Below are 14,565 nucleotides of genomic sequence, written 5' to 3' on the forward strand. Positions count from 1 at the left end.
GGGCCCAATTAAATAGATGCTTGCGAGCCCCCCCCCCCTTTTTTTTTTTTTTTACAATTACGACTATTACTAATAATTAGTAAAATTAGTAATTAGATTAATATATCAACATTTATAATACAACATGCAAGCAAGTCAGCTCAAATGCAATAGTTGCCAATGGGCTAATTTAAGTTACATCGATCGTATGATACATTAAATATGTTAACCCTTCAAGTCCTACATGTTTAAAAGACTGTGACTAGAGCCATGACTGATAGTGATAAGGTAAATGTAAATTGCGGGGCCACTGCTAGGTGCGAGGCCCCATGCGGATCAATCGGTTAAATCGGCTTAAGGCCAGCCCTGTATTTGATTGTCGTTGGTAATCTTTGTTTGATAAACAAACCAATGAACGCCTTAAGAAACGCTTACAGAACTGGAATATAAGTATTCCAATGAATGTGCAAATGCTGTAATTAAAAAAAAAAGTGAAGTTCCCTTAGTCTTTAGACCTAGTGATCTATGGCGAGTCATGTGGCAAGCACAAGGACAATCCGCCTTTACTTTTCCCCATTAGAGTGAAGATCCCAAAATAAAAATCCTAGTCTTCACCAGGATTCGAACCCTGGACCCCCTATTCGGAAGCCCAAGCGCTTTGCCACACAGTCACCGCTCCTCCCAATGCCGAAATATATCCATAAATGTACTTCCGAGAGTGTGTTGCGAATATATTTTGTTGTCAAATGCTAAATTTATTTTCTTCTAGTAACAATTAGAGTACAGCTACGCATCTAAAAATTGTGAAAAACGACCTTTAAGATTTATATTGTTGTCAGTTCTATATAGTCTTCATTACAGCAAAGAACTTCAATACATTTTGGAAGGGGGGGGGGGAGGAATCCCCTCTTCTTTTCTAATTGTTTTGGTAAGTGATTGGGATTAGTGTTTGACATTCACGCAATTCAACACACACAGTGCCAATGTGTGATTAAAACATATAGATCTATTTCTAATTGTTAAAACCTTTTTATTTTCACAAGAAAAACAAAAGAAACCAAGGTTATAATTAGTTACAAAGACAATTTGTGTGGAAACACAACCCGGCCCCCGAAAAGGTCCAGTATGGTAGTTAAAAAGGCAGGTTTCAATATTTTCAGAAAGAATATAAAAAACTATGGACTAAAAACTATCAACAACTTCAAAAAGATACAAAAAGAAGAGACGTGCTCGTGTCCAAAGTGTTAGCGATGCAGTTGTATTGTTTGACTAACGACTTGATAAAACAGGATACAGAGATTTATTAATGTTAGTAATATTATTACATTGTTAATATTCATATGTATTTGATGTGCTGATATTTGTGAAGATATAGTTATATCCTAGGTGTCACTTACAAAGACCGCATCACGAATGAAGAGATTAGAAACAGGATTAATACAGCAATTGGACCCCACGATGACCTGCTAACCACTGTCAAAAAACGTAAACTCAAACTCTATGGCCACATCTCAAGGTCCATGGGGCTCGCAAAGACCTTTCTTCAGGGAACAGTACCAGGAAGAAAATGAAGAGGAAGACAGAGAAAGCGATAGGAAAACAACATCAAAGAATGGACGGGCCTGTCAAAGAATGAAATTCTATCAAAGGCACAGGACAGAGAGGAATGAAGAAAGAAGGTAAACAGATCTTGTGTGGTGCCCCAATGGTCCAACAGACTGAGGGATAGGTGAAGGTGAATTTAAATGTGAACCTGGCCTAACTGATGTTATTGAATGATCATCTTATTGATCTAATTGTTTTGTAAAGGGCCAGTCTCTCATTTAAAGTCACAACAAATAAAACTTTTCCCTTTAGACAAGTGTTGTAAGTGTATTGGATTTGGATAGCACTATAGGTCACTTCTATAATATGAAACACTGCTTATTAATTGTTGTTTTAAATTCAATTCAACTTGTATGCATATTAAATAGAATTTTTCTCTTTAAAAAATAAATGTAAATTTTTTTTTGTAAATATAGATAGTACCAAAATTATTTAACTCAGTAATAAAATTTTGAAAAATTTTTTTTTTACAAAAAATCTAAAACCGTTTGCATAAAGGTGTCAAAAATTTTGTAAATAGAAATCTCCCTTACTAAAAGCCTCCTGTGTTTGTTACTATTAATAGTGAATAGTTGTAAAAATTGTGTATTTTTATGAAAAAAAAAACTGCTTGCATAGTTCATTTTAAAAATTAAATTTTTCTCAAAAAGATATAAATTGCCATTGCATCAGAACTTTGAATGGTCTAAAACAGTGATGCCCAAACTACGGCCCGCGGGCCAGATCCGGCCCGCGACGTATTTCCATCCGGCCCGCCGAAACATCGGAACAAAGTGTAGAAAATAAAAAAATTAAAAAGTTGAAATTTTTATTCACTACGTTAGGACTGAAACTTCGATGGATTTCAATCAAATCTAGTCATTCTAATATTCATATTATTTTTTTTTTCTAAAGAACACGTTTATTTTATTGGCGACAAAAGTGGACAGGTTTCGCTGTTTTCTTGAGCTGGCCGTGTCCTTGATACCTTGTGTTGCAACACATGTATCCTTTGGTACTAATGCGAGTGGTGCCATACCATTTAATATTTGTGTGTTAATGAAATGGGAGAGCCGAAGAAACGAAAAGTAGACTCTGAATGTAGAAACTTCTAGAAAAACTCGATAGATCTTTTTTCTTTCGAACATGATAATAAGCCAACATATTTGATTTGTACAGAAAACATGTCTTCTTTTAAATAACATAAGATAAAAGGATTTTAAAACGAAACATAAACAAAATATGACGGCAATATTAGTTTGAGCCGCAAAGAAAAAGATGACTATTTTAAGCCTAGTGGAGTGAGTTGAGCGATTAACGAGATTATTTACTAAAAAGAGACAAGAAACTGAGCTTGCGGTAAGGGCAAACTACAGAGTCGCTCACAGTATAAGTCAAGAAATGAAGCATACAAATGTACTTGCTAGCAGATGAAAGAAATCTGTCCTGAAAAGAAGAATGCAGTTGAAGCCGTCAGACGAGTCGAAGATATGGTACAAATCTCCATTCAAAACATTTTCAGTAATAAAACAGTTAAACCCTTATTACGTAATCGCTTTACGGGTGTAAGTAGAGCCACGGGTTTGTTTAAACTATTTTAAATGATTTATTCTCTATTTCATTTTTTCTTCTTTTCATTGTTATGGCCCGCGACACGAGTGTTTGAAATTAAATGGCCCGCAGACCGAACAAGGTTAGGCATCGCTGGTCTAAAATATGATGTCGGATTTTCAATATCTTTTCTAGTTTACGAGATCTAAATGGGACGGACGGATAGACAGACACACAAAACTAATAGCGTCTATTCCCCATTCGGGGGCCGCTAAAAATCACTTTGGAAGCTAAAAAAAAAAAGACGCAATAGATTAATACATAAAATAGTCTTTTAAAACAACAACATCCAATCCTATCACAATACAACTGTACGCCCGTATTAGTATCATTGGGAATTTTTCTTTATCCAAATCATTAATTGGGATTCGGAAGTAACATTATTATTGGAGGAGGGCTACTTTAAAAAAAAAAACGCTGGGAAAAGTTTATTAAGTACCGCAAACAATGAAAGAAAAAAGAAAATAGGTCGAGAGTATTGATTGGTCATACCGAAATTAGCCAATGAACAAATTAGAATTTCGTGCGCGTGCATATCTTAGCGCTTTTGATTGGTTGCACAAATACACCACCCACCCCTCTGACACCCTAAAAGCAAGTGGAGCGTTGGGGTAGCATTTTGTGCTCCAATGTCCACGTGATTTTGCATGCACGACATGGGCGAGGCATTGTGGGATAGCCGGGAGGTGTTCAACAGAGCACACATCACAATGAAATTTAGGGGCCAACTTTTAATTTTTTGTATCAATATTAAACCCTCCGCCCTTCCGCTCTCTCAGCTACTCAATAGCCTCCTCCACCCTCCTCCAATTGGTTAAAGCCTTTTTTAGTGTCAAGGTCACTGTTTTTTTTTTTAAAGGCTAATTGGTGAGAACTCGGTTTAAAGTTGGATCACATAAATTAACGACCAAATTAGAAAAAAAAAAAGGTGGAGGTGGATAAACGTTACACTGCACGACCTTATCATACAAACTATAACAATAGATCTGAACAGCTTGAGACCTATGTTGAGACATCAGCCATTTTATAGCATTATTTCTGCAACTGCAAAGATTTTACAGCTGGTTCTTTTTTATGTGCATAGGTCAAATCTTGGAAGTATTTTTGGTTTGTGTTGTTTTTAGATTTTGCAAACTGACAATAAAAAAGTTGATTTTTTTTTAAATAGCGAAGGCTCAGAATCAACAATTTATAATATGTTACTGTCAATTTTGATAACATAATGAAATGATTGAATTCAAATCGTCTCCATGTAGATTTGTGTATTTCTTAATCTTAGTCTATGGTGACTACAGAACAAAATAAAACTCATTTAAGGTCTCGCACAGTAATGAATGAAACTCTGATCAAATGTAAACATGTTTATTTTATTTGTATTTTTGTTTTGCGAAACGATGTGTTTGTTTTGTGTTTTTGTTGTTGTTGTTGTTGTTGTTGTTTTGTTTGTTTGCTAGTTTAATATAGATCTAATGTCGTCTCAATTAATGGTTTTAAATGTCATATTCACTTTGTAACTGTACGAGTTGAAATGTATACGTTTACAAAATGTTATGTGGGTCTTTAAAAAGACTGTATTCTCATTTGGACGATTGGTTTTGAATGTCTTTTAGCAACCCAGAACAGAAGACGAATCAAATAGCAAGCTGTTCTGTGTATCTGGTCTACACAATACGGAACTATTGATGAAAAGTAGTACATAGACTTGTTTGTATAGTATATATAAGTCTAAGGAGTAGTATTAAAAAAAACAAAACATAGAATTGACAGGGCACTTTTCAGAACTGTAAAATGAATTTTTGAAGCTCTTACATTGTAGCACAAAATAATTATATGTTTAGTCTTTCTAAATATTTTGAAATCTCTCTTAATCTTCATTTATTCATTTTTTAAGCTTTTCTTTAGGTTTCATTATGTCGCCACCATATTTATTAAAATCTCTTTCACTTCTTTTTTTCTTCTCTTGACTGCATTTCATTGCTTTAAAGAATGTCAAATAGTAAAAAACTTATTGTGATGACCACATAGCGTGAACATACAAGTGACCAAGTCTTGGAATCACTTACATCCTAAAACAAGGGCCAAGATTATTTTTTTCAGTTGCATAGAGTCGTCGTTCCTGCATAGAACTTCAAACAATTATTTATTTCTAACAAGTAAAAGTAAAGTTCCCCTTTCAGACCTTGTGGTCAATAGGGTAGATGATGTAAAGGTCATCTGTTTCTGTGGCCTACAGTTAACGAGGGTGTCATGTGGCCAGCACAACGACCAACCACCTTTACTTTCCCCTACTAATAATACAGATTATCATTATTATTTCAGCTTAAATACGCTACAAAAGGACAGTGTACCAAATATTTATTACCAACAGCATACAATCATTGTGCCGTATTGAAGTAATTGTGCGATAGCTGTGATGTCTCCTATCCTCTATTATATCTGCTCATTTCAATGTTTTAAAATAATTTAATGACAGACCATTTGAGTCATTCAAAGGTCCCCTTCTCCCTTGCCCAAATGGCGTGGCCCATCTGAAACTGAAATCATTGTATTATATCATTTCTCTTTTGTGTTTATCTTTCCCGCCAAATATCGCGAGCATGCAGTGAGCAGTCTAGCTCTGTATAGGTTACGTCGCACGTGCGCTACGTTGATTTAATGACGCAGCGTTGACCGAGCCAGACCGAAAGAAAACCAGGACGTCTGCGCCTTCCTATTATCTAGCAACGACATCTTCATTATCTGTGCTACCTCCACTCGCTCTCTATCTCGGCCATCGACATTGAATTAGTTTTAAAGAACCCATAAACCAACTCAAAACTAGGGGCCCCATTTTGGTACCCTTACGCACCCAATCTTAGGGTCACGTGGCTGGTACGAGACCCGGCCATTTAACAGAAATGTCCCAATTTTTCCGCCACTTCCCTGGCTCGTGTCTGCATCATGATTTGCTGCTTCCGTATTTTTTTTTTCTTTACAAGACGTCGCTGGCGAGGTTCATCCTCTCCATAAGCTTTAGGGAAGGATATTTTTTTTATGAGTTTGTCGAGGCGCTAAGTTTCTTTGGTTGGAAAAAATCTGAATATCATAACAAAACAAATAATAATAAAAAAAGAGGGGGTGGGGGAGCGGTCGCGCTCTGAACCGATTCAACGTAGCCAGGAGCATCCATTGTCGGGGGCGCTACCGAGAATCTCTTCGGGGTGGCAAAAGTAAACAAGGCAGACAGTGCACCGCGACTGACGACTAGATTTACGACCATCTTCTGCCCAAAACAACTGTTAAAATAACTTTGCGCTGTGTCACATTCATAAAAACTGGTTTTTAAAAAAATGTCATAAATTTTGCAACAATCTTTGGGCAGCTGGGCTCTCTGTCTAGGACATTTTCATGTGTGTGTGTGTTGATGTGCGTGCGCGGGCGCAAGGAAAGGGACGATACTTCTTGAAAATTAAAAACGCTATCGTTAGATCTTTATTACGAAACGTCCAGGCCGATGTTTGCTTGCAGATTGGCTGAAACAATGGGGGTCATCTTGTATGCACACGGCCATTAGCACTGTCGGGCTGTAGCAGACGTGAGCAGGGAGGAGGATCGTTTTTTTCCCCCTCAACACAACGTTTCACCACTTTATGACCATGCAAATGACGTCCCAGAGACACATAGCCCCTCAGTTTACCCTTTCGGCATAAATCTGGAGATATTGGTCAAACCTGAGGGGTTTTACGAGACGCTTTTTTTTTATTTATTTTTATTTGCTGCAGCAAAAAGTTGGTGGGGGGGGGGGAAGGGGATAAGTATTATGACCGCCACGAAATGATTGTTCTAGGCTCAGGAAAGGGAAGCGTGTCAGTGTACATCCGTCGGCGTCCTCCAAAACGAGGTACTCGAGATGACTTAGTCTGCTGAGCCAACAAAAGGTCAATTTACAAAAGCCGTTATATCAGATAGAACGGGACGGTCGTCGCAACAAATTTACGAGCCCAAAAAATTTTTGACCAGGTCAAAAGAAAAATACAGCCTGAACAAAAGAAAAAACGCATACAAGTTTTAATAGCGCCACAAAATAAAAAAAAAAATAAAAAGCAGGTAATCGCATTGCAATGTTAGAACAATAAAATATTTTATGTGTAGTTTGCAACACAAGCGAACGGTAACTCGACATCCCAGCAAACAATGACTAACGAGTATAATTGCGATGGTCACGTCTCGATGTGTGTATCCTGACCAGTCGTTTAAAAAAAGGATATTGTTCTATACATTAGTACAACTTTGAAACTTAATCATAATATTAGTTAAATCGGACTATCTCGTGTGAAAGTGAAAGTGGGTTCATAATCTCTCTATATAATTCTTAGAAAGATAGCTCTTTTATTTCTGCAAGTCGGACTAGAGTTACCCCATGTAACTTTCGCGGCGAAAAAAAAAAAAGGGGGGGGGACAAGTAATCTTCTTTGTATTCACCCGTCACTAAATAGCAGGACCGGACTTAACCATTGCGGGGTCCTATGGGAAAAAGATTGCGCGGGGTCCAGTTTGTGTAGGGATACGGATAATAAGTGAAAATTAAGAGTTTGTATTAGAAAATACATTCGTCATTGCATTTTATTAATTCTTAACTACGTACAGAATTACTTTACGAGCCTTGCGTGTAGCGAAGTCATACAGTTAATCATAAAAATTACGTTTCCTAGATAGATCACGCTCTATAGCAAGAATTACCAAATGTTTCAATCTATCTTCGAGTATTGTTGACCTCAAGTAATTCTTCATTAGTTTGAGGCGCGAGAAGCTTCTTTCCCCAGATTCCACAATTACGGGTATTGTATAATAGCCTTTTTGTTTTTTATCACGCGTAGGATTGGCGTTGTCCATATTAAATGACACCCCAAAATGACAATTTTGTCTATCTTTCAGGAGAGTAGTTTTCAAAAGATTTTAATAATTTCCGGAGATTTCGATGAGCTCCTGGTAAATCAGGAGACCGCGGTAAATCTGTTATAAGTTATAAAAAGGTTTAATTTAATGATTTACACCTATAATTAGCGCGGGGCCTATGAAATCACGGGGTCCAATGCGGTCGCATAGGTTGCAGTGGCCTAAGGCCGGCCCTGCTAAATAGCGGCGTATGCTACACCGCGGGTCGACTAGCATCGTATTATTATTAAAAAAAAAAAAAGTTTGCAACAGTAACGGCACCTTATATACCAATGAGACTTGCTGCTGATATAGACGTTATAAGCAGGTTGTTGGTATCTGGACGTTGATTAGTCAACTATCACACGATGTGCGGAGAACTTCCATGGGAAATGTGAAAACTGATGAATGGACAACATCCCAACATCGAGTACTGAGAATGTACATGTTCCCCCTAGCGATAATTGTTAGGATTAAAAAAAAAACTTCCTCTATTCATAAACATTTGAACGTGACTTGGGGAAAACGTGCGTGAAAGAAAAACACAAAATACCCTCAGGCCATTGCTAGAATACCCTCAGGCCATTGCTAGAATACCCTCAGGCCATTGCTAGAATACCCTCAGGCCATTGCTAGAATACCCTCAGGCCATTGCTAGAATACCCTCAGGCCATTGCTAGAATACCCCCAGGCCATTGCTAGAATACCCTCAGGCCATTGCTAGAATACCCCCAGGCCATTGCTAGAATACCCTCAGGCCATTGCTAGAATACCCTCAGGCCATTGCTAGAATACCCTCAGGCCATTGCTAGAATACCCTCAGGCCATTGCTAGAATACCCCCAGGCCATTGCTAGAATACCCTCAGGCCATTGCTAGAATACCCCCAGGCCATTGCTAGAATACCCTCAGGCCATTGCTAGAATACCCTCAGGCCATTGCTAGAATACCCTCAGGCCATTGCTAGAATACCCTCAGGCCATTGCTAGAATACCCTCAGGCCATTGCTAGAATACCCCCAGGCCATTGCTAGAATACCCTCAGGCCATTGCTAGAATACCCTCAGGCCATTGCTAGAATACCCCCAGGCCATTGCTAGAATACCCTCAGGCCATTGCTAGAATACCCCCAGGCCATTGCTAGAATACCCTCAGGCCATTGCTAGAATACCCCCAGGCCATTGCTAGAATACCCTCAGGCCATTGCTAGAATACCCTCAGGCCATTGCTAGAATACCCTCAGGCCATTGCTAGAATACCCCCAGGCCATTGCTAGAATACCCTCAGGCCATTGCTAGAATACCCTCAGGCCATTGCTAGAATACCCTCAGGCCATTGCTAGAATACCCTCAGGCCATTGCTAGAATACCCCCAGGCCATTGCTAGAATACCCCCAGGCCATTGCTAGAATACCCTCAGGCCATTGCTAGAATACCCCCAGGCCATTGCTAGAATACCCTCAGGCCATTGCTAGAATACCCCCAGGCCATTGCTAGAATACCCTCAGGCCATTGCTAGAATACCCTCAGGCCATTGCTAGAATACCCCCAGGCCATTGCTAGAATACCCTCAGGCCATTGCTAGAATACCCCCAGGCCATTGCTAGAATACCCCCAGGCCATTGCTAGAATACCCTCAGGCCATTGCTAGAATACCCCCAGGCCATTGCTAGAATACCCCCAGGCCATTGCTAGAATACCCTCAGGCCATTGCTAGAATACCCTCAGGCCATTGCTAGAATACCCTCAGGCCATTGCTAGAATACCCCCAGGCCATTGCTAGAATACCCCCAGGCCATTGCTAGAATACCCTCAGGCCATTGCTAGAATACCCTCAGGCCATTGCTAGAATACCCTCAGGCCATTGCTAGAATACCCTCAGGCCATTGCTAGAATACCCTCAGGCCATTGCTAGAATACCCTCAGGCCATTGCTAGAATACCCTCAGGCCATTGCTAGAATACCCTCAGGCCATTGCTAGAATACCCTCAGGCCATTGCTAGAATACCCTCAGGCCATTGCTAGAATACCCTCAGGCCATTGCTAGAATACCCCCAGGCCATTGCTAGAATACCCTCAGGCCATTGCTAGAATACCCCCAGGCCATTGCTAGTATACCCTCAGGCCATTGCTAGAATACCCTCAGGCCATTGCTAGTATACCCTCAGGCCATTGCTAGAATACCCCCAGGCCATTGCTAGTATACCCTCAGGCCATTGCTAGAATACCCTCAGGCCATTGCTAGAATACCCTCAGGCCATTGCTAGAATACCCTCAGGCCATTGCTAGAATACCCTCAGGCCATTGCTAGTATACCCTCAGGCCATTGCTAGAATACCCTCAGGCCATTGCTAGTATACCCTCAGGCCATTGCTAGAATACCCTCAGGCCATTGCTAGAATACCCTCAGGCCATTGCTAGTATACCCTCAGGCCATTGCTAGAATACCCTCAGGCCATTGCTAGAATACCCTCAGGCCATTGCTAGTATACCCTCAGGCCATTGCTAGAATACCCTCAGGCCATTGCTAGTATACCCTCAGGCCATTGCTTTTACTTAGCGTACACTAACTTCTTTTTCTTTTTTTTCCCCCTCAAAATCTAAATGGATACAAAGATGGCAAACAAGAAATTGATGCCATTGTGTACAGAGTAAGACTTGCTCAAGTGTTCTTTGAAATTATGCTCAAAGTGAAGTCTTAAGCTACTTTTGAATATTCCCCACTGTTCTCTAAAGTTTCCTTGAAACCTGTTAGTACTGATACTTTATGTAAATAAATCTAATTATGTATTAATTGATATATTTGTACATGTTCAAGACATGTTGATGCCGGAAGAATATTCTAATCAATGAAAAGAAAAGTAGAATAAACGGACATGTCTCTAAATATTCCTAATGGCCCTGACTCACCTATCCCACTTGCGGTGAGCGAAGAATAATTACGAAAAGGTAGCAAGCTATTAGTTACCTTGGGTCTAGAATAACTAGAATAGGATGTCTTCACGATCGAAACCGCAGCGGTTGAAGTGATTTAAAACGATGAGTTATTTTCGATTTCCACCCAATGTTTTTTGTTTAAAGCCGACCTATCCTACTATATACTTCCTAACGTTTAGAAGGATTATTCAAACACTATTTGTGTGTAACTTTCAAAAGCAATGTTTGGCGCGTTACTTGCTCTTGTAAACATAGCATAAAAACATATTTGTTTGTGGTCACATGAAGCGGCCAAGGACTGAAGACGTCTTTTAGTGTGTACGCATGTCTACAGACAAAATGACTTCATTATCTTGCGTGTTGAGGGTGGAAGTAAAAAGATAACGCAATTGAATTCTTTGGCTGAGGCGCTACGACGCCCACGTGATGACAAAAAGGTCCGACCACAAAACAACATAGAGCGTTGATATTAAAGTAACAAGCCGAAGAAAAGTCAAATGATTGTATGAAAAAGTTGGAAAAAGGGAGGAGAATAAAAAATGATATACGTGGGCTATTTGAATTCATCCTAACATACTAAACAATTCATAGGCCAAAATTTGGTGACGAAGCGTAAAAATGGGGGGGGGGGGGGGTCAGTGGGGAGTGATATGGAATTCACAGGCCAGAAGTAAGATTTTTTTTTTTTTGGGGGGGGGGGGGGGGGGTAAAGAGGGACATTCCAATTAAACGTAACAAATACTAGAATACACGAGACAAATGGGGGATTTTTAAAATGCGGGCAGCTTTATTGAAATGCAAAAAGCTAATGTGAGCATTGTGTGTGTAGGGGGAAGTGATTCTTGAATTTACAGGCCGGTCCAATTCAACGTAATAGACACTAGAATTTGTTGGCCAAAGAAATGTCTGGGGGTGGGCGTTTTACACATAGGCCTTTTGACTAGTATTCTTGTAAGAAATAAAAGGAAGTGGTACGAGGCAAAATAAATAATGAAGAGTAACAAATACTAGAATACACTGGACAAAGGAATTCTATATAGGCCTTTATGTCTATTGTCTACCTCATTGTTTTAAAATAATATTTTAATAAGTTTATTGCGTTGCTTAAAATTACCATTTTCAACCAAATAAAAAAAATGCAATATAGGTTTAGCTTACATATAAAAAGTAATGTAGACTGTTATTATTGTTTCTATTTACTACGAAATCTCCCCCCCCCCCCCCCCCCATCTCATTAGATCTAATGCCGTTTCTTTCAATTGACGTTTTTGAAGGTAATAGATCACGTGACTTGCAGGGGCGAGTAACTCCAGATTTGCTTTGCAAGATTTATCGATTTTCGGTTAAGGCCGAAGAGACAGGAAGGGGTGGGTGGGTTGAAAGGAACAGAGCAAGCACCGTTATGCTTCCCGCCCTGGTGCACGACTGGCCCGCTAGCTTCTGCACACATTGTTTGGCGCAGTCTCGTTTTCAAGATGGCGGTAAATTCAATATGACAAACAATAACAGAAAACAACATTTATTGGGCGAGTGGACGAATCGAAATCCGCTTTCTTTCTTTCGCGCCATTCTTGATCTGCTGACAATGAATTTACGAGATAAAACTGCACATTTCAGATGAAAATTGTGTTAGACCAAAATTATATGGTTAAAAAAATAATTTTATTCCTAGGTTTATAGTAGGCTATACAGATCTATATGAAACTCACTTTATGAAATATAGGTCTACTACTACTAATTGAAGGAATGATTGAGTGCACGATTTTTTGTTGATCAGCATAATACTAGACCTAGGTTAATTATATTTTTATAGTCATAATAATGATAATAATAAAACACAACACAAATAGAATCTATTAGTAATAAGAATGAACATCCAGAAAGCTCACTTTAAATAATTAAGATAATCATTTCTGTTGACTTTTAGAACAAACATTATTTTTATTTTATTTAAATATATGATTTTTGTTTTATTTAAAAAAATATATCTAATGATAATATATATTTAACAAAAAAATCTTATAAACATGTATTTACACACACAGATATAAAAATCAGTGTTAGGATAACATGACCCAGTATTTCAGTAAATATTCATTATTCTAACTGACTAGACTGATTGTTTTAAAAGATAATTATACATTCATTTTATTTCACATTAATTTTTTAAAATATTTGTGTGGGTTAATATTTTAATTCACAATAAATCTATATATGTATGTGTAGACTATATATATCACAACAGATCAATGTAATATAAAACAAAAATTAAATATAAATCAATGCATTATTACATTATATAATACAAACTATATTTACATTCCAAAGGAAAAATAAAGTCACAAATAAAACAAAATGAGCAAATGAAAAACAACAAAGTAAGACAATCAATTAAACAACGATTGCAGTCTCTGAGAGTTCTTCACTGGTATAGAATTAAAAAAGCTCTAGCATACAACACAACATGCTTACTAATTCTGATGCTTGGACAAAAAAAAAAGCAAAATCTAAAATAAAATTCAACATAAAAAATTTTTTCTTTTAAATATGGCACATACAACAAAATAAATGTGTGTTCTATGTGTCTTGCATTGTTCTGAATGTTCCATACCAAAATATCACATGAAAATAAATAAAAGTTTTAAAAAATAGATATAACTATAAAGCATTGCAAATAAAGCGTTGAAAAAAAGAAACATGATACACAACACGGGGATGGCCACTCATGAGGCTGAACAAAGTATTATAAGGAAACATGTTAGAGCATCCATGACTAATAGAGCTTGACTTGTCTTGGAAAAGTATGGAAACAATTTCAATGGAAACTATTTCAGGTTCAAGTAGTTCCCTGGACTACACTATAACACCTCACTTTGAACATTGTTTGACACAAAATGTACTTTGATTATGATTTAAAAACCAGGTTTTAACATTTTAACAAATTTATGACAAGACATACTATTGTATTTTTATTTCCTTTCAAATTTAATAAACTGATACATTTTTCTTTATTTATTGCGATTCGATTTCTTGTTTACTTTTTTTTTTTCAAAGTTGGGAGAGAGAAACAAATAGTTAATATATTGATTTTGTGATGGAAACCATTTTAATAAAAATAAAATGATTGAGTCTGAAAAGGCACTATTATTAAACCGAGACAAGTTTAAGGGTTTTAAATGATAAGTAAAGGTCATGAGTGGTCATATGTAGTACTGCTGGGATGTTCTGAAATACACAACAATGCTTCAACTACCTCAGCCTCAGATGCTGCTTGTCTTTCCTGCTCCTGTAATCTCTGCCTTCTCCGCTCTTCAAACTCCTGGACTCGCCTGTTGTTCTCTTCTAGTTGCTCTCTAAGTATGGCATCTTCAACCTGCAGTGGGAGGAGGCAACAAAAATCACAAACGATTATTACAAAAAAGATTTGGAGAGCGGGGGAGTGTGGCTACTCAAGCTTGTGAGTAATCAAGGCACACACTTTGGGTTCACAGATTGCATCATTGAGCATCTGTTTCTTTCAAGAGCATTCTCTTTTTGTGCCCT

General features: G+C 38.0%; 1 protein-coding gene across 2 annotated transcripts in view; it reads right to left on the minus strand.

Annotated features, from left to right (window-relative positions):
- The window catches only part of LOC106078269 (core-binding factor subunit beta-like), a 95,481-nt gene that overhangs the window by 61,146 nt on the left and 19,770 nt on the right, over positions 1-14,565 (minus strand). For both annotated transcript variants that reach the window (XM_056035230.1, XM_056035229.1), the window contains exon 5: positions 14,276-14,395. In XM_056035230.1, coding sequence (XP_055891205.1) covers positions 14,276-14,395 — 120 coding nt within the window. The remainder of the gene's footprint in view (positions 1-14,275; positions 14,396-14,565) is intronic.

This window comes from Biomphalaria glabrata, chromosome 7 (genome assembly GCF_947242115.1).
Source record: "Biomphalaria glabrata chromosome 7, xgBioGlab47.1, whole genome shotgun sequence".
Taxonomy (NCBI): Eukaryota; Metazoa; Mollusca; class Gastropoda; family Planorbidae; genus Biomphalaria; species Biomphalaria glabrata.